Source organism: Mercenaria mercenaria, chromosome 19 (genome assembly GCF_021730395.1).
Source record: "Mercenaria mercenaria strain notata chromosome 19, MADL_Memer_1, whole genome shotgun sequence".
NCBI classification, from domain to species: domain Eukaryota; kingdom Metazoa; phylum Mollusca; class Bivalvia; order Venerida; family Veneridae; genus Mercenaria; species Mercenaria mercenaria.
In genome coordinates, this window is record NC_069379.1 from 11,645,712 (window position 1) to 11,667,345 (window position 21,634).

At 34.0% G+C, this 21,634-nt stretch overlaps 2 protein-coding genes across 2 annotated transcripts; both read right to left on the minus strand.

Annotated features, from left to right (window-relative positions):
• Positions 1 to 1,486: 1,486 nt before the first annotated feature.
• On the minus strand, positions 1,487 to 11,697 carry LOC123542808 (uncharacterized). The gene is made up of 8 exons (XM_045328812.2): positions 11,444 to 11,697; positions 9,346 to 9,426; positions 8,753 to 8,812; positions 8,282 to 8,434; positions 4,041 to 4,125; positions 2,553 to 2,618; positions 2,099 to 2,239; positions 1,487 to 1,605 (listed from the first exon to the last, which is right to left on the minus strand). Exons 1-8 carry the CDS (start codon positions 11,457 to 11,459, stop codon positions 1,530 to 1,532), a joined length of 678 nt encoding a protein of 225 aa, XP_045184747.2. The 5' UTR covers positions 11,460 to 11,697; the 3' UTR covers positions 1,487 to 1,529.
• Positions 11,698 to 16,638: 4,941 nt separating this feature from the next.
• On the minus strand, positions 16,639 to 20,661 carry LOC123542806 (uncharacterized). The gene is made up of 7 exons (XM_053531911.1): positions 20,580 to 20,661; positions 20,008 to 20,067; positions 19,516 to 19,668; positions 18,588 to 18,672; positions 17,720 to 17,785; positions 17,284 to 17,424; positions 16,639 to 16,754 (listed from the first exon to the last, which is right to left on the minus strand). Exons 2-7 carry the CDS (start codon positions 20,027 to 20,029, stop codon positions 16,676 to 16,678), a joined length of 546 nt encoding a protein of 181 aa, XP_053387886.1. The 5' UTR covers positions 20,030 to 20,067; positions 20,580 to 20,661; the 3' UTR covers positions 16,639 to 16,675.
• Between the last annotated feature and the right edge of the window lie 973 nt (positions 20,662 to 21,634).

The following is a 21,634-nucleotide window of genomic DNA, read 5'->3' on the forward strand; positions in this document are numbered from 1 at the left end:
AAAAGAGCACCCGATGACGATATAGAAAAATGTCCGGAACACTGTAAAGAGTCATTTAAATTTTATTGCCAAACTCACGATCAAGTTGGTTGCGGAGACTGTGTGATCCTTGAACACAAGACTTGCAAAGTGGAATATATATCAGACAAGGCCGAAACTTTTAATAACAGCAAAGAATTAAGAGACGTTGAAAAAGATGTGGAAAATTGCAGCATTCAAATTCAAGAATGCTTGTCAGCAATACAGACAAATCGAAATGCAACCGAGACTGTACATCCGAAGTTTATTTGTGATTTAGAGGCATTTAGAGATGAAATTGTCAAGAATATAAACAGACTTACAGCGGACATGCGTGACCAAGCTACCGATATAAAAACAAAGGATATCGGTACCATAGGTATGATTGAACAAGAGGCGATTGACATTAAAACTGAAATGTCTTCCATGGAAGAGATGCTACAGTCACATAAGAATCAGCCAAATAGGTTGTTTGCCGCTACAGTGCTTCTAAGAAATAAACTGAAAAACACTAAGCAAAAAATAGCTGAGATTGAGAAAAAGAATACATCATTCTGAAGAATACGTATTTCTTAGAGATAGTAATATTGAAAGTGCAATGGTCAAAAGCAGTGTTATTGGTCTGATTCAACATTGTCCTGATAAAGAACAAGAAATAGGTAAATTCGATCATAGAAATCCTCAACAAGACTACATGCTTTTGCAAATCGAATTATTTGAGAAATATATATCCCATAAGATGTTGCCTGGGGTACATCCCCATCCAAATGGGGGAAATTTACAATACTAAAATTAAAGTCATCCCTCTTGTCATTAATATTAGTATGTATAAAATTGAGTAAATAGAGAGATGTAAATCTAGAATTGAAGCAGTAGTAACCGAGTTGTTAATTTTATTTAACTGGAGCCCCCGGAGATAAATTGTATCTACCAATTGAGCAAATAACGGATTATCCATATTAAGAATATCATATAGATAGCGTGATGTATTATTAATTACAGTAATACTGTCTGCCTGGAGAAAGGCCCAACATAAAATCTCTTTCATATTAATACAAAAACAAATCTGCGACAAGGGGTGCACAATTTGTTCCCATGGGAATACCAATTACTTGTCTGAAAACTGCATTCCCAAACCAGACGTAAATATTGTTCAATAAAAAGGGAAGGGCCTTACAAAACTTCGTCACAGGTCCACATAGCATATTTTTTACAATGCAACAAGTAATAAAATGCTTTATCGAAATTGCAAGCGAGAAAATAACATTTTCCCTTGCAAAAGTCTTTTCCCAACATGAATCAGAGTTAGAGGACAAGGTATGTTAAACTCATATCTCTATCAATCGTCAGGGAGAACATACGCCTCTCCCGTGGATCGAACTAACGATCCCGGCATCTGTAGATCTGTGCACTCCCTCCTGAGCGAAGAGAGCTGTTATTTTTCTAACTTGGAGGAAAGAGACAGAATCTGGATATAAACATTCAAGTGTTTATTATGAAATTGTAACTTATTACAGTTGTGTACAAAAAGATATCGGCTTACTAGTAAGCATTGAATTGTCGCATGTTGCTTTGCTAAATTCGCACCTGAAACGGAAAATTAAGAAATAGGATGAATTCAGACTTGATAAATTGATAAAGTATTTAACTTTTTAAAAGAGAACATAGTTGCATACATCGAGTCATAAATGGTACACATCTTTCCGTGCGAATATTTACTTTTCTTTCACGTGAGGAAGCCATCCAGCGGATGTACGAAAGGTGCATGGTTCAACAATAGTGCCCACTCGTGATGAAATGATGTCCGGTCAGAGTGGGCTTTCTTCCACAGGCAAATGCTGAAACGTCGCTATATAAACAAAATCCTGTCGTGGTGATATAAAACTAAAAAAAGAGGGGAAAACAGCTAATCATTTAATGAATACTGATCTACGATGTACCTGTGCAGTCCCGTTTCATCCCGTTTGTTATACAGAGAGAGCTATAAATAGTTTTGGAAGTTTCTGCTGCTTCTGGTTAAAATTGCAAATGACATGTTGTAGAAATTCAAAGATAAGATGCTAGGCTTCTAAACACTTACTTGTTAACATAAAACTTTCTGTTTGAGGCACAGATAGGATCAAGGTCAGTTGGGCATACTATTGTGTCCTTGCTAGCACAAAATACTTGAAAAATGCGATCCATGGTTACTGCCGCAGTTGTCACAGGTGTTGTTATCTGACTAGATGAATATATTAGATTTCTGATTTAATTTTGACTGAAATGAGTTTTTTCTCCCACTGTAAATTGGCATGTACTTTGTTTAAGACGTCTTTTACATCTCCAGTGTAGTTCTATTTAATATGATAATATGATCAGAGACAAAAGGGAGATAACCGTCTTTGGCCTTTGTTACTGAAATAAGTACTATAAAATCTGAATTTATTCCTTTAATACAACGCAATAAATGTAACTCATATTAAGACAAATTTAGACATATTTCCCACCTTTCGAGCCCTCTATATAATAAGATATTAGTATAAAATTATGCTTACGGGCATGGACCTTTTTGAACCTCTTTCAATGTGTCGGTGTCGCAAACCGCCTTTGAAAACTCACACCTGTAAAATATATATCAAAATGTATTACCATTTAAAACGTACATAGATATAAAATACTTTGTGTGTGAAGAGTGTAATATTCGTTTCAATTAACAAAGATTCGTTCTCCCGCGTATTCGGAAATCAATCGTGTACCAAATGAATTGGAACAACTTTCTTAATCGAATATGATGGTTAAACTGATAAGATCTCAACACATAGTTTTGCTGTATCTTTGTGATTCCAACAGGTTCCATACCTCATATTTTTATTTCGATGTAAATACAATTTGAAACCAAAATATTTAATCCTGTCTGACATTTTAACCTGCAATGTGTTTGTTTTCTGTTTAGATCAAATCATATAGAGGAAATCTTTCAAGAATAAGACATCATCAGCCAGATATAAAACCGTAACAAGACAAAAACCACGGTATTTCGACAGGTTTTGTTATACTGGTCGAATACAGCTAAAATACCAGACATAAAAACCAGAGCGACAAAAGATGTATTTCGGAAATATTTTTATAGAAAATGTGTTTTCAAGATATAGCATATAGTGTATATAAGAAACATCTATTTTAAAAAAAAATCTATTGAAAACACTGAATGCTATAAAGAAAAAACGAAATAACTGTAGACTCGGTGCTCGATTGAGTCTAATCATGAGAGGTCTCCATGTGGTTCTGGGACGATCTGTGTATGGAAAGAATTGGAACCACTGCCTTACCCTTACATGATCGTAAGAGGCGACTAACAGGGTCTTAACACTTGGTTTTGCAGTAACTCTGTGATTCCAGCAGGTAATGCAAATTTTGATTCCATACCTCATGTTTTTATTTCGATGTAAATGAGATGTGGAACCAAAATTTGTAGTCCTGTTTGGCGCCATGTAACCTATACTGTGTTGGTGCGCCGTAAAACCCAAATAAATAAATAAATAATGAGAGGTAATATGATGTGCACCTCCCATGAAGCCTCATTAATTATGCTAAATATTGTTAGGCACGGGAGGATGGTTCCTCGCTCACAGTTAACCAATGAGGAGGATGGTTCCTCGCTCACAGTTAACCAATGAGGAGGATAGTTCCTCGCTCACAGTTAACCAATGAGGAGGATGATAAACATGACTACTTTGTGTATATAACTGCTTTGTTATTAGATGTATACTCAAAAATAGATGAAGCATAAGCAATAGGAAAACGATATCAAATCTAACCTAATTAGAACGATAATGGGGTACTGCCGTGACAAAAAAAAAATGAAGAGAAGACTAACTCACTTTATCTCCAATCAGTACTCCTCACTTAATTCTTAACCCTCACCATGATCAAAAATGACATGATAGTGTAAAAGCAGGCCCACTAAATTTATCCGCAGACTTCAGTTTTTCACTTAAAAGCATCTAGTTTCTATTTATATTCTATGATTTTAAGAAAATTACATGTTTGTATATGTCACGCCGTCTGATCCACAAACTTGGTCTGATTGAGTTCCACAATTTACCGCAGATTTTCTGTGACAAAAGTCTGTAACAATGATATCTATTTATCGCATTCACATTTTCTGATAACACATAAAAATAGTTTCTTTCTAAATACAGTTGTAAATAAGTTGACCCACCAGCTAAAGATATATCTTCAACCAAAATAGCATTTTAATACGCTTTTGTTTTATGTAAGCAAAAAAAAGCCAGATTTTCATTACTTAAATTTTCTTCTTAATATTCAATATGTAGGTATAACCAAGATAACTCTAATAGACCTTGAGCTGACAATTGACCCTGCTCCCCGCCCCCCCCTTCCCCACCCCACAAAGGGGAAATTTTCAACACTATGATTTTCTTAAACCTTATGGTAGTTGGCATTCACAGACAAAAGTTTGCAAGTTTCCGTTGGGGCTTTAACGAGTTACGGAGATTTAAAATACGTTACCATGCAAATTTTCATTTAATTCACCATTTATGTTAATTTGATATTATAAACATGCCTGTTGTACAATTAATCGTAAGAAACAAGACACTTAGATATGTTTATGTATTTAAAATTGAAATTATCATATGTTCATATCATTTTAGGTGAACAGATGTTATGTATTATCCGTAACTTACGTTACTCTTTTTGAAATTACTAGAACATAGAAATATATCAACAATGATGATTTTTTAAGTTGTAAAATACTGATAATGGCCAATACACAGTTCAGTAATTAAATTTATATATAATAAAACTGTCCCTAGAGTTAACTTATTCAATACGTCACATATGATACGTTACCTTTCCGAAATATGTGTTAAAGAAAAATTATCTAAAATTTTGGTATTACCTATATGGTTAGGATTTTAAAAAATTTATACATTGGACTATAAAAAAAACATCACCAGACATGAACAACATTATCAAATAAATGTATATAGATTTTATAATTCATTAGAAATATTATTTAAATGTATATTAAGAATATACAGTTCTTTGCATGTACCAGTATGACTGCATATCATAATTATCATTAGTATAATTAAATAACATAGACTCCGCAATGCGAAGCAATATTAGTCCTAACGTATGACCTCTGACGACTAAGTGTGACATTGAGCTTGAAGTGAAAATGGTATTCACTATACCAGGGTCGACACTCTTATTAGGGGCGGAAGAGGTTTCTAAAGCTAAAAGGCAGATGGCCTTAGATTCCGGTTGTTGATGATAAATACAACTGCATTCAATAGAGTCTGATCGAGAGGAGATACTCCTCGTAAACGACTGATCCTCCTAGCCATGTGATGTCGATCCTCCTCGCTGATTTGCTGTTTCTCCTGTGACCTCTGACAGTGACCTTGGTAACCATTAACAGCATTCTCACTACACTCCCCCAGCCCTGTTCTATAAAGTGGGTCATAAGGGCTTGGGAGGCCGCAAATGGATTCCATGCAGAATCAGACATAACAGGGATACCCTGCAGGATAATTAACATGGGAGGTTTTGCCAATAACAATTATACATCTAATGCGAAGCAGACCAATTAGTTGATTGTCATGGAGATGGACTTGATGTACATGCACTTAGGTTAAATGCATGAGGATGGAACCTTGTTAGAGAAGGTGGTACCGAATACAATGTTTCTAGTGGTGGCAACCACCAGGCCTGTATGCCCTCATGTCCTAGACAAATGCCCTCATTACCTAGACAAAACATTGATAGATTGACTGTTGGTACCCAACATTATTAAAAGGCAACTGCCCAGTGTGATTGAAGGGCAGTACTCTAGCGGGCTTTTGATGTTGATGTTGAATAGGGTTGCTAGTATGAGGTGCACAAACCTTTGGAAGGAAGTGGCCTCCGAACTTCACACAAGTGGCTTGACTTTTAGTAACAATATTCCCCAATAGTGCTATATGTCTCTGACCTTAGATTCTCTAGAAACCAGTTGAGGTTCAAATGACTGGAAATCAAATAGGTCCTCTGTCTGGCATAAACGTGTCAACTGGTAACGGAATTCACCCATAAAAGTTTAAAGTCCCATATTTGCCATCAAAAGAGTTAGTTTTGTAAGAATTTGCCTTCAGACTGGGCAATCAAATGCACTTTACTTTACCTACTAGAGTTACATTAATTTCAGTTGCAGAATATCCTATTTTGAGGCAGTTCCTATAATTGTCTTATTGAACTACCATCAATATATACATACCGTATTAAAGAAAGTCACAGTATTCCAGTCATGACCATTACTGGATACCGGCTCCATAGAAGATACATGTACACGGTATATCTACTTAAGGATACAGTTGAGATTGACAACATGTTGGATGAAGTCTATGTTGATGAATGAATCTACTGTACATTCAAAACAATCACAGTTACCACATACAGCAGTTAACAAAATGTAAAATTTGTGTGCATAAACATGCACAAGATTTCTAAACATTGTGATATGCCTGTTTCAAATTTAGCATCTTTATAGAGCACAGTGTTGGGCAATGTATATATTATAAGTATGTCACTACAATGTGCTTAAATAGCTTAATATATGTATCAATTGTTTAAAAAATGTTTGGGCGCGTAGTGTTCTCGTGAAGGTGTAATCATGGACCATGTAAATTAGGTTCTAGAATGTGTTTAGAATTGAAAGCAAAATATTTAAAACCAAAAAAAAATCATTGTAAGTTTGCTATTTTTCAAAGATAAAGTATATGTTCACAATACAGAATACATGAAAATGTATAGCTTATATGTTAGGTAAGGTACGACGTAAATTGTAACGTAGACTGTTTTTTTTAAATACATGGGTTAAAAGTTAAAATGCAAAGCTATGTTAAAACATATTTTGATTGAATTGTAGATATGCTTTTTCTAAGTGCTACAGTATATTTAAGGTAACAGAACACAAGAGATATAGTTAGTTTGTTCGGTAACGTAAATTGTAAATGAATTTGATATATTTATACGTGTTTTAAGTTAAACCTTCAGTTTGAAATGCAAAACTATACTGTTGAGAACAGAATTATATTAGCGGTTTGTTGATAAATAAGTATATAGCTGTATTACATGTAACTAAAGAATGTCAATATAAAATTGATAGAACATTTTTATGAAAAACATGTTTGAAGTAGGTATGATTGAAAATAAGCATATTTTGGAAGAATGACGTTACATTTTAAGAATCGCTAAAAGTATGCTTTCCCTTAACTTATACTAGCAATCTATATATCATTGTTTTTGCTGAACTTTGAACTTTTAAACAGTAACTTCAATTTTTAATTATCTGGTCATCTAAATTTGCAATAAAAACTTCATGCCAAAAATGATGTTTTTTTTAGGGTAACATATCTTTTTCCGATATTTTTCTTCTTTAACATCACATTTTAGATATTGAAATTTAATCAAATTGCGGCATCTAGTATACACCTTGTAATAAAATATGCAAACTTGAAATGATTTACTAACATAATGGTACCATTTGTCTGTAAAAATTGATGAAAAAATTATTGGTTTTGAGGGTAACGTATTTTAAGGTGTTGTTACGGAGAAAAGCCCCACTAGCCAGTTGCAAACTTTATGCCAAAATGTTCACCACACATTGGAGTTTCAAAAAAATATAGTCCACAAAATTCCCCCTGGGTGTGGGGGGGGGGGGGGGGGGGGAGCAAAACACCTTCTGGCTCATAGTCTATAACAGAAACGGTAACCATGTTAACACTTCAGTTTATTCTTCGAAGGTTAAATCCCTCTGCCTAATACTAGTATTTTAGAGGGGAAATGATATGAGGGCATTCCTGCCTAAGTGGTTGATGTAGCTGACATTGATTCACTTGCCCATCACCGATGTGGGTTCGAATCCTAGCATGTGGTGTAAAAACTCTTCATGTGAGGAGGACAAGCAGCTGACGTACGGAATGTTTCTTTTTATTCTAAAAAGACGTAAGCCCATGCCTGTAACAGGGCCTTGACGGACACCTTGGGTTTTCCTCCACCATCACAAGCTAGACTAATTCCTACATGAACTAAATTTCGGTCGGAGTTACTCTAAATTAAACAAAACAAAAACTGATTAGAACTTAAGATCTTCTAAAAATGTAAAGTTAATATAAGTCTGTACTATTTTGGATTCGCAGAGAAGTAGACTTTCAAAACTATAAAAAAAAATTGTTAACTCTGGAATGTAAATATTTATATTGGCAATTGAATAAACCTGGACAACTCCCAATGGAACTATTAAGAAGTCCAAATGGAAGATTGAGACATAATCTATTATCTCCAGTTGTACAACAAGCTACAGTTTCTGCTTCGTATCCATTAACACACGTGGTAAGGCACGCCACATGCTGTCTCCATGACATCCAAGCTGTAATGTGTTCAAAGTAAAAAAAAATAAAGAAATCAGTACTATACTGAGTTGGAGGCAGTTCTTTTACATGTTTCAACATCTTATGTAAACTATACTTTTTTATGTTTTAATATAATTTTAATACAATTATCAACTGTCAAAATTGTAACCTATTCTTTGATTAACAAAATATGCGAATTTCTTGTTCACAGTTTATTCCCTATGACTGCAGACAAGCCACTGACAAATAATTCCAAGAAAAAAACGTCAGACTAAATCCTTGCAAATATTTAACAAAGTCAATGTCCAAATAACACACATAATAAGTACGCTTACGCATATTTGAATGATGAGTCATAAGAAATCTTCTTGACTTCGCATTGACGCTTTCAAAACCTGAAACAAACATTAAGATCATTTCAAGAAGTAACTGGCATTAGCCCATTAATGGGCTGCAGATAATGTCTATGCTGTCTATGCATAACTATAACGTATTACAAATGTTCAGAAAACTCATATTTTTATATATTTAGAAACTCAGTTTAGTGTTTAAAATACTTGCAATGTTTTTGATAGACTTTAATTTGCAAAATGACAGATACATCAGCTGGAGTGATGCTTCCATGACCAAGCGGAGGGGGTTGCTGGCTTCAAGTCACTTGCTCCTCTTCTCTGTGGAATCGAACCCTCGCTTAGGATGCATACTTCTTTCTTGTGTTGACAGAATTGAGTTGGCTTTCGGAAGAAATGGTGTTCTTGAAATAATGCCTAGAGGCGTATTTCGGATCTTTGTCCTGGAAAGTTGCCATAAGATCTACAATTGTGTCGGGATGATATTAAACCCAACCAAAATACATATTTGCTTACAACTTTGATTTCACCGGTTTATTTTTCGAGGTGTTTTATGTTTCAATTAAACACTCATTTACCTTTATCCAGTTCCACCTTACTCGAGCTTATTCCACTGATTATAAAAGATCCAAGCACGACAAACGTGAGGGAAACAGTCACTACAAAATATAGATATATATATATATGGTCCAATTCATTGACATTTGTGACAACGTTCAGTTACAGAACAATAATTAATTGATAATACTGGAAATTCATTGTCTTTCTGATGTTCTTGCAAGGAGATTGATTTATTGTGAATAAGTTATCCAAGACAAAAACAAATCTAGGTTATTTTAGAAAAAAATACAATATAATTTATATCGCTCTCTTTTTAACTCATACATTTTAAGGCCTTGATTATTCTTGTCAAAAGAGTTGAGGGATTCGATATCGTAAAATTCATATAGTCTGTTTATATTTTTTCTCACGAATAATGTTTTCTTTCCTATGATCATACCGTACCTGTAAATTATCGGCAGTAATAAATGAAACAATTTGTCTTTGGATTATTTTGCTTGAAAATGAAAGATAATGCTCAACTTTTTTGTTTGAATGATTATTCATACATCTTGAAGTAAACGATATTTTTGGGAAACACATCCGAATCTATGCATACTTTATTCATGTAACTAAATAGTCCTAGAAGAGTTATCTGTCACTGGCTTCACTTTTCCAAGTAGGACCAAATTTTTCGGATTAAATATTGCCTTTCAGCACGAAAATTGAATTTTAGGTACCATCTTTAGATTTTAATGAAACTTCTCATAGTCGTAAGTACTGTCGTAAATAAGCGTATGACCTTTGGTATGGTGAAATAAAAATTATAGGCCAGTGTGCTTGTTTCTGAGATATTTGCCTATAATTAAAGTGATCAGCACATTTCAAGCTGTTTTTAAGATAATGTTCTGATTATTTAACGTGTTCGATGTTTTAATATCATATTTTCGCTTAAGAAAGATAGTTGCGTTGCCATTGTAATAAAGTCACTCATGGGTTGCCATTATGTACATAAAATGGTTTTGGCTTAAACATATTTTATTAGCGAGATACGTAGTTTACAAAATATATACAATCTAACAAATTCAGAAAAACGCTTAGGATAGGATCGAAAGCCTATGGCTTATATAGATCTTTTCCTGTATGAAACAATTACACATTCAGGGTAGTATATGAGATTACGTAGAGCGTCAATTTTACATAAATGTCATGAAGTAAAATTGTTGATTATAAATGTAGAAAAGTGAAAAAAGATTTTCAATTTCGTACGCCGAATCCAGACTTTATTCTACTTTATCCGGATAAATGACGTTACGCCATCACTTCCGGTTTATCAAACGTACAGAACTACCTTAACAGTTTTAAAACTTTCTGAATCATTCGTTAAGAAAACCCCGATAATAAGACAACGCGCTATTTAAACTTTTTTTAAAGAACTATAAGTGGTCTAATTTGTCGGTTCTACTGTATTTTTATTTTCATAACAATGTAATCATTAAACTAAGTTTAGTTCACCGTCATTTGCTCTTTTTATATTCTAGTAAATAAATGTCCTCGCTTTACATTAAATTTACCAGCAAATACACTCAAGTGTATGTGATGTTTCTTTTATTTTATTAAACAATACATATATATGAATGCCAAAATGAAAATATGTGATATAATATTCGAAAATATATGAATTTTGTGCTAGTTTAAGAAATGGAACATTATACTTTTTATTCCGTGCAGAACACGAATTTTATGCGAGACATATCAACACTGGTTTCGTGAAGTACCCGGCAAAATGTTTATAACGTTCCCAATATGTATTCGGTAAAGTCCATTCGATTACGTACGATTCAGTTACGACTGCGGCAATTCAAGGAAACATGAGTACTAAAGTTAACAGCATACGAGAAAACGTAATAGAATACTTCCCGATTGTAATTACGAGTCAGTAACGTTAACTCTATGTTTCCTACTTATATAACAAAAAAATATGTGTCCTCGTTGGACGGTCACTGATGGCAGTTCTTTAATTCTCCATACACAATACACATATCCAATAAATACCACGCGTGTTTCAATTTACTTTGTTTCAACATGGCCTAACATTTTTGATGTATCCATAAGATCGGAATAAACGCTACTCACCAACTGATGAAGTCATTTTTTTCTTCTACTTCGCAACTACAATAGAAAATCCATTACATGTATTAATACATGTACGTGTAGATAAGGACGACTGTTACGTCAGATAAATAATGGCTGTATTTTATTCGACAGTTTGTGTCACGTTGGTTTAAAGGGACATTATTATACAAATGTACACTCTTTATATATTTAAAACACTTTATTCTCTTGAAAGTTATTTTCTAAAGCGTCTACTGTATACTTGCAATCAATTATTCGTAAACATCTTTTCAAAAATGAAAACTTAAATCGTTCCCTTACATCAAAGTGGAACAGCGATGTCTACCTTATGTGTTGTTAATTCGACGTAAATTGGTGTTGTTAATTCGACGTAAATTGGTGTTGTTAATTCGACGTAAATTGTCATACAAATAATACAGAGAATATTTGAGCCGTGCCAGGAGAAAACCAACATAGTGGCTTTGCGACCAGCATGGATCCAGACCAGCCTGTACATCCGCGCAGTCTGGTCAGGATCCATGCTGTTCGCTAACAGTTTCTCCAATTCCAATAGGCTTAAAAGCGAACAGCATAGAGCCTGACCAGACTGCGCGGATGCGCAGGCTGGTCTGGATCCATGCTGGTCGCAAACCCACTATGTTGGTTTTCTCATGGCACGGCTCATTTTTGTTGAATCTGTGTAACAGTTTTAAACAAGAGAGCAAGATTGTTCCTTCTGTTGTATATGCCAAAGGCGTCAAATAAGACTAATACATAAACCATTTTACTAACGTAGCATTCGTATAAGTAAGCATTTTTGTCAGAGAAAAAATATCATTTTGATCTCGGAATTTAAAAGAAAAATGACAAAAGATTTTTAGACACTTTTTACTTAAGGAAGACAATATGAAACAAAGAACCATCCCATTTAACGGGTATGTAGGTTTTCGAATTGCAAATACAATGAACGTCAAATCAACCTATGAATACTTAGTTTTGCACGAGTATAATAGTACCATGTATTAGGTTTAGAACATTATACACTTAATACGTATATTGGTAACCACAGTATAAATGTGTACTACCAATACGTATATAGGTAAACACAGTATAAATGTGTACTACCAATACGTATATTGGTAAACACAGTACAAATGTGTACTACCAAACGTATACAGTATAAATGTGTACTGCCAATACGTATATTAGTACTAGTAAACACAGTATAAATGTGTACTACCACTTAAAAACACAAATCGATTGCTGCTGTGTGAAACTAAAAAATATAATCCGCACCTTAAGTTAGTGAAAGATTCTTAGATTATTAACTTTTGATAACGTGGGGGCACTTGGTCCCTTTTAGGGGCCGCTAGAGCTTAAAATAGATATACATTTAAACGACTCATGCACCGGTAGACTGACCTTCATCAAACTTGGTCTGTAGCATCACGATAAGGTCCTTACCATTTTTTTTTTTCAAATTGAGGCGCTTGGGCCTTTTACGGGCCGCAGAGCTAGATATTGAAATGCATTTAAATGACTTCTCTTCATCAACCGCGTGATAGATTTTCACCAAACTTGATTTGTAGCATCATTATAAGGTTATCTACTAACTTTGTTGAATTAGAGTACTTGGGCTCTTTTAGGGACTGCTAGAACTAAAAATAGAAAAAAAACTTTTTAAACGATTCTCCTCATGAAACGCTGGATGGATCTTCATCAAACTTAGTCTTATTATACGGTTTTCTACCACTTTTATTCATAGAAAGTCATTTGACCCTTTTAAAGGACTGCATTAGCTAAAGGTAGTAATACCTTTAAACGACTTCATCTCAGGAACAATGGATATATCACCATAGAACTTGGTGTGTAGCATCATCGTGAGGTCTTCTGTGAATTTTATTACAAATGGGGATGCTTGATCCCAATAAATTTGAGCCCACTATAGCTAAAACTAGCAATCTTTTAAACTACTCCTTCCCATAAATCACTTGATGGATCTTCATCAAACTTAGTTTGTAGCATCGCTGCAAGGTCCTCTCCAAAATGTTTTCAAGTGAGGCTGTTTGGAGCTTGTAAGGGCCGCTGGATGTAAAATGTAAAAAATGGGATTTTTTTTTAACTGACATCTTCCCATGAAGCGATGGCTGAATCGTCATCAAACTTGGTGTTTGGAGTCATTTTAACGTCTTTACCCAAACTTCTTCAAATGGGGCACTTGGTCTTTTCAAGGGGCCAGTAGAGCTAAAAGTAGAGAAACCTGTAATGAGCCACTTGATGCATCTTCATCAGACATGGTTTGTAGCATCATTGTAAGATCCGCTTCCAAATGTGTTCAAATGATTCTGCTTATTCACTTTTAGAGGACACCAGAGTTAAACAGAAAAAAATAAGTTGTTATCTTGAATTAGATTCAAATAGTACATTTTGGGCCGTCACACCAAAATATAAAAAAAAAACACCTTCAAACAACTTATTTCACTGAACGTCTTAAAGGATGTTCGCGAAACCAAGCCAGGACTAAGAAGCAAGATCAGATGATCAAAATTTAATAGGTAAGGGTATATTTCTCGGAAGCACAGAACACTACAAACACAGCCTCAGAGCCACGCATTTGCAAAGCAGACCAACAACAAAAAGAAGCTGTAACGAAAACATATTATAGACGGGTTGCTTCAAAAATCCAACAAGTACATTTTAATTTTATGCAAAATATAGAAAAAGGGGGAGGAAGGGGTAGGGGGTAGAAAGTGTGTGTTGGGGGGGGGGGGCGTGGGTGTTGAAGGGGGAAGTGGAACAAGGATGAATATTCAAAAGGGAATGCTACGTTCCTTAATCATAGAAGGTCCTTTTCAGATGAGCGACAATTTAGGCTTTAACAATCTCTTTTTTTTTCTATGCAAAAAGTAAAAAAAAGACCTAATAGGAATACATGAACAATGTTATTTCCGTAGATGAATAAATCTGTTAAAGACAAAATACTACAACTACTACTACTACGACTTCTAACTTTATGTAGCAAGGATAACATATTTTGCCATAGCCAGTAACACAATAAGTCCTCTAAGATAATTATTTAGATAAGTAATTCTTGAGAAAAAACAATAACTTATGGATGACATAGTGCGACGAATGACGAACATTAAACGATTCTCAAAATTACGATTAGCACTTCCTATTAAGGTCAGTTAAAAGTATCACTGTTAAAGACCACTAACTAGTTGTCGTCAGTGCTGAAATTTTCGAGAACATGACAAGCCTGTTTTTATCTTTTGAAAAAGAACAGAGTTACATAGTATCCGCCATATCGTTGACACCGTGTCATCTATATGTAGAATATACCAACGTACATCAATGAACATAAACTTAGAGCATTCATTGTTTGCACTGCAACAGGATATTGAATCAGTGTATGAAATATAGAATGTAAGACAATTAACCTTTAGCCTGCTGGTGGCAATTGATTCTGCCTTTGCGACCAGTGCAGACCAAGATCAGCCTGCACATCCGTGCAGACTGACCATGGTCTGCACTGTTTGCTATTCAGTCAGTAATATTTCAGTGGACACCCCTTTGAATAATAAGTGGTACTACCACAATTGAAAGATGGACAAGTTCATTATAGAAATTTAGCAGGGTAAGGGGTAAGTCTAAAGTTCAGTTAGAATTTTTAATGATTGCAATTTAAAAATTTCAGTTAGGTGTAATATACAAACAGAGGTTAAAGTCTAGGTTATTATTACAGGTCATATTTTTAATCATTCGAACAATGGTAAAACACAAATTTAGTATTACGTAAAATACTTGGAAGTTGTGTAACACAACATTTGAAAATTTTTAACTATGACATGACTCTTTTTTATCAAATGTTAGACATGGTGGAAGCCAAATTATGTCATGCCATATTTTGAATTGACTAGTGTGTAATTCATTTATAACGTTTTTGTTGTAGACGTTGATCAAATTGATGGGGCCTATAACGGGTAAAGGAATAAGGAATTTCAATTTTCCAATAGAAAAAGCTAACATGTGATCAGGAGAATATAACAGATGTGTCTTTTCAACATTGAAACAAGCTTTTTATTATTTTATTCAATTCCTTTAATATATTCAGTATGGAAATTCATTCGTGTGACACCCTCTGCATGTGAATTTTCTCACCTTGAATTGTGCTATTGACCAGTTTATACTTCATCAGCAAATTTTCTAGGCAAGCATCAAAAATTGAGACATACATAATGATATTTGTTTCTGACGTTATGTAATAAAACACTTACTATATTGTTCTTTGGTTAATAGTAAGAACTAGCCCTTTGACATTGGTATACTCATTCAGGTTTCATATGTTTTAAATGAACAAAAGTAAATCTAAGATCGGCGTTATTACAAGAAGGTCAAAGTGACGTAATCCTTAGCAGGTATTATTTTAAGATAAAGACGATTTTCTCATATTAGAATAGTAAATAACTTTAATTCTCATATGCTTGTTTTTGTTAAAACGCGTTTACGTTTAAATGACGTCACAATAACGTGCGATGAAGTCGATGTTTTTGTTGTGCCAGAAGGAGCGCTACTACATTTTTTTCTATTGTTTTTAATAGAGGGCATATTAGAATCGAAATAATATATAGAAAAATCGTGTTTTACTTAAATTAATACACTCAAAATCGGTTATTCGTAGGCAGAAAAGTTCATAACTCCGCGGACGTATAACCTCTTTTTTTGCATTAATAACGTTAAAACACGGGTTTTCTATATATTATTCCTTAATTAAACATTTGTCTCAGGTAATAATAAGAACTCTGGGATAACTTATTTGACAAGCCCAAGGTTTAACAAATACAACCTGAAAAGGGCTGCATATAGAGGTTAAAGCTCCCTGGTTATTGGTGCAATTACTTATTATTTCAAAATACCGCTGCTACCCTATGAGGCTATATTACCATGGAGCCTGTTCCATAAATGGTTATTCACGGTATAGTACGGAACAAGTGTAAATTGTAAAAACAAACATAATTCAGTCTTATTAACCTTTTCCTTTTTGTTATCCTTGTCCTATGTACTAAATGATAAAGAATAAAATCTGTGGAAGCATAGAACGCAGTCATGTAATATAATAGCATGTATATTTCTCGGTTTGATTGATTGATTGTGTTCATGAGTAGTAATGAAATTTGCAACACCCCTCAAACAAAATTGACAAAAATATCTTGATATAAACATTGAATTATTTAATTATGCAATTGTATTGGATTAACCTCCTCTTGTACAAAAATCTATCGGCTTCATAGTGATCTTTAAATTGTCGCATTTGGCTTTGCTAAATTCGCACCTGAAAAGGAAAATTAAGAAATACTATTAGGATGAATTCAAATTTGATAACTTTATAGATTAATGAAGTATTACATTTTGATTCAGAAAATATTAAAAGAGGCCATAGTAGTTAACGTCGAGTCAGGAATGGTATGGTACACCATTTCCATTCTTTCACGTGAGGAAGCCATCAAACGTGCTTAAGACAGGTGCGTGGTTCAACAATGGTGCCCACTCGTGATGAAATAATGTCCGGTCAGTTTGGGCTTTCTTCCAACGGCAAAGGCTGAAAAGTCTCCAAATGACTGAAAGTGTGCCATTGTGACATTGAATCATACAAAAACTAAAAACAAAAAACAGGAACCAAATTGATAAACCAGTAATGGATACTGATCTACGATGTACCTCTTCATTCGTTTAGCATTCATCCCGTTTGTTATACAGAGAGAGCTATATATAGTTTTACGGTTTCTGTTGCTTCTGGTTAAAATTGCAAATTACGTGTTGTAGAAATTCAAAGGTAAGCTGCTAGGCTTCTAACCACTTACTTGTTGAGATAAAAGTTTTTGTTTGAGGCACAGATAGGAGAAAGGGCAGATCCACATACTATTGCGTCCTTGTTACTACAAAATGCTTGCATAATGGGATCCAAGGTCACTGCTGCAGCTGCCACAGGTGTGGTTATCAGACTAGACGAAAAAATAAATTTCAGACATGAAAGATCTTTTCGACATTTTGTCTGAAAAACTGTATGTACTTTGTTAAAGAAGTCATTTATATCTGCAGTGTAGTTCGTTTAATGTGACGAGGGATAAGAAAGGGAAATAACCGTCTTTGGCCTTTTGATAACGCTTAACACGCAAACTAATTAAGACTAAAATAGTAATTTATTCCTTTTATCCAACGCAAAATATACATGTCCCTAACTTTTGAACACTGTATACAATATGCATTCTTTTTCAAGAATTTATGATTTATGCTTACGGACATGGACCTCTTTTAACTTCTCTCAATGCGTCGTTGTCGCAAACCGCTTTTGAAAACTCACACCTTAAAATAAATATTAAAATAGATTACCACTTGAAACGAACATTGATATAACTCATTGAATCTATCAAACATATAAAATACTTTGTATGTAAGTGTGATATTCAATTCTATTAACAAAGATTATTTGTCTCGTGTATTCTGGAATCACTTGTACAAACATTGGAACCACTGTCTTAAACTTACAGGATCGTGTGAGTCAACTTATAAGCAACACTTGGTTTTAGTATATGTTAATAATTCCAGCAGGTTCAATACGTAATATTTTTGTTTGGGTGTAAATGAGATGTAAAACCATAATATTTAGATCTGTTTGAGATTTTAACTTTTTAACTAGTGTCTGTGCTCCGTCTAGACTAAATCAAAACAAAGAAGTTCTTTCAAGAATATATATTTATATTTCGACAGTTTTTGCATGCTTTACAGTGTGAATACAGCTAAAATACATGAATGAAAACCCAGCGCGACAAAAATATATTTTGAAATTATTTTTATTGTAAAATTAATTCTAAATACAGCATACATTATATATTATCTATAATAGAATGAATTCACTGAAAGCATTGAAAGCAACAAAAGAAACATTGAAGACTCGGGGTTTTACTGAGCATATTCATGAGAGGTAATATGGTGTGCACCACCTATCAAGCCCCATATTGTAAGGCAAGGGAGGATGGTCCTTCGCTTCCAGTTTACCAATAATGAGAATCATAATAAATATGACTACTTTGTGTATATTACAAATATATACACAAATTAGACAACGTTAAAACGACAGAAATACGAAAGATATTAAGAAAATTACATGTTTGTATATGTCACGCCGTTTGAGCCACAAACTTGGTCAGATTGTGTTCCACAATTTACAGCAGATTTTCTTTGACAGAAGTCTGTAATATTGATATTAGATTATAAAATGCACCTGTTCTGATAAAAACAATCTGTAGATACAGATATATAAAGTATTTAAATTATCAGCTTAAGGTATCCCCACTCTTATTACAGCATTTCAGTACAATACAACTTCAAGAGACCTCCTTATGGAATGGCAAAATGTGGTATCTCAACACAAATGATCTCTTAAAACGAAATAATTTCTATTTTTTTAACAACACATGGGACTGGGAATTTCAAAGTAGTCCCTTAATGCAAGCGATCTCTTACTAGACATGATCTCTCAAGCAAATTGGACTGTATATTTTATTTGATGGAAGTACAAACAAAGCCCGCTTTTTATTTCTTAGAACTTCTGCTTACTAGTATTTATTATGAAAGTTGTCCTCTTAATGCAACTGTTACAATGTGAACAGTTAGCAAAGCTTATTCACGGAAGGTTAAACATCTCTGTCTCTGACAGAGAGAAAATGATTATTGAGGGTACCCGTGGCTGAGTGGTTAATGTAGCTGACATTGATTCACTTGCCCCTCACCGACGTGATGAAGCCATGAAGCTGACTTACAGAATGTTTTTGGTTGTACCCAGGTGTAAGCCCTTGCCTAAAACAATGTCTGGAAGGGCAGCTGAGTATTTCTCGACCGTCGAAAGCTGGAAAAGTTCTAAACGGAACAAAACAAAAAACATGTTTAGAACCTAAGATCTTCCAAAAATCATGAAGCTAAATACAAGTCTACAGAAGTTTAATATTTTCGGATTCGCATAAGAATAAACCTTCAATACAATCAAATATTGTTAACCTGCAAATGTAAAGATTTATTTTGGCAATTAAACAAACCTGGACAACTCCCAATGGAACTATTAAGAAGTCCAAATGGAAGATTGAGACATAATCTGTTATCTCCAGTTGTACAACAAGCTACAGTTTCTGCTTCATGTCCATTAACACACGTGGTAAGGCAAGCCACGTGCTGTCTCCATGACATCCAAGCTGCAATATACAAAATATATTCAGAATAAAATAAAGAAAGAAGTTATTACTAAACAGAGATGGAGGCAGTACTTAGACATGTTTAAACATCTTAGACATGTTAGATGTATGCTATATATATTTTTGATGTTTTTGATAGATGATATATTATACAACTACCAACTGGTTTTGTCAAAATTATAATATATTCTTATATTAAAAATATGAGGATTTATTTTTCACATTTTAACCTCTGTGACGTGAAAGTTATTTAAACAAGCCACTTACAAAAAAATCCATAAAAACATCGCAGTAAGTCCTTGCAAATATTTAACAAAGCACTTTTAGTCCAACACTTACGCATATTTGAATGATGAGTCATAAGAAATCTTCTTGATTTGGCATTAATACTTTCAAAATCTGAAACAAATATTAAGACTATTTAAAAATGAGTTCCTTTTGAAGTAACTAGTATTAACACATTGATGGGCTGCAGATTATGTATGCATAACTACAACTTATAACAAATGTTAAGAAAACTGACTCGTATTTTTATTTATTCAAAAACTCAGTTTAGTGTTTAAAATATTTCGATGTTTTTGATTAGCTTTAATTTACAAAACGACAGATAAGTCAGGAGGAATGCTTCCGTGTCCAAGTGGAAAGGTGGCTGTATTCAAGTCACTTGCTTCTCTCCACCTTGATAGGACGGATAATCTTTTCATGTGTACGCCACCAGTGGGCTTAGGGAAGATTCGGAGCTCTTGAAGTAAGCCCGGAGGTGCATTTCGGGTCTTTTTCCGGGAAAGTTGCCAAAAGATCTAAAATTGTGCGGTAATATCAAACTCTACCAAAATATATATTTGTAACAACTTTGATGGGACCGGTTTATTTGTCAAGGTTTTGTGTGTGTCAATTCACTTCTCATTTACCTTTATGCAGTTCCACCTTACTCGGTCACGCCACTGATTGTAACAGATCCAAAAACGACGAACATAAGGAATACGGTCCCTAAAAAATATAAATATATGGGCTATTCCTTTGACATTAGGACACCTGTATTTGTGACAATTTTAGTTCCTGCACAAATAAATGACATAGAATACGGAAATCCATCGTTTTTTCCATTAGAAAACACCATGCACCATAAGAAGACAGGGGTTTATAGTTAGAAGGCCCTTGAGGAAAACAAAATAAGTAGTTATGTTTTCAAACAGTCAACAAATATCCAAAAAAGGATGTATAATATTCGATTTGTATTTATCTGAGAAGTTACATAAGGAAATATATATATTAGATGGCCAACAACGCAAGTAGGGCTTTCCCATGGTGACTTTCTTAAAAGCAATGTTATTTTTAAACAGGAAAAAATTTCTTCAAGTCTTCAATTTGAAGGTAAAGATAAGGCTTCATGTTCTTCATGTAATTGGAAGCGTTCTGTAATTCTTTACACGCAATACTTTAAAGACATTAAGAAAAACATATAACACATGTATTAATTTGCCATGTTCTAACATATCCTAAATTTATTGAATTTTTCGAAAAGATCTAAGTAAACGATAACGAACCTATAGGCAATGTTACCTTTTCTACTTATTGCAGTGTTTGGGGGATACTCCTTATAATTGTGTAACATGTACGTAAGATAAGGACGAGTGTAATATGTCAGATAAATAATGGCCGAATTTCTGTTTGATACGTGTATCACATGGGTTCAAAGGGAGATATATTAAATTTATGAATCATAAAACAGTTAATACACTTTTATTAAATAAAACAACAAAGCTTTTGCTTAAACATCTGTACGTATCATAAGGTATTTCTCTTGATCCTCGCTTCTGCAGAGGCATTGTGTACATGCGTGGTTTTGGTCTTAAGGTTTGGTTTTATATATTAATTTACAAGAGCATTTTTCGTTTTACATGCCATTCCTATCGCCTTTGAGTGTTTTAGGGCAATACTTTTATTTACACTGTAATGTGACTTG

Excerpts from the sequence above, each read along its gene's own strand:
- LOC123542808 (XM_045328812.2), bottom strand. Across the intron at positions 8,435-8,752 it reads GACTCATCATTCAAATATGC|CTTGGATGTCATGGAGACAG; the intron begins GTAAGCGTACTT and ends AACACATTACAG. Across the intron at positions 2,240-2,552 it reads GTTCAAAAAGGTCCATGCCC|TCAGATAACAACACCTGTGA; the intron begins GTAAGCATAATT and ends ATATTCATCTAG.
- LOC123542806 (XM_053531911.1), bottom strand. The coding sequence starts at position 20,029 with ATGACTCATCATTCAAATATGC. Across the intron at positions 19,669-20,007 it reads GACTCATCATTCAAATATGC|CTTGGATGTCATGGAGACAG; the intron begins GTAAGTGTTGGA and ends TGTATATTGCAG. Across the intron at positions 17,425-17,719 it reads GTTAAAAGAGGTCCATGTCC|TCTGATAACCACACCTGTGG; the intron begins GTAAGCATAAAT and ends TTTTTCGTCTAG.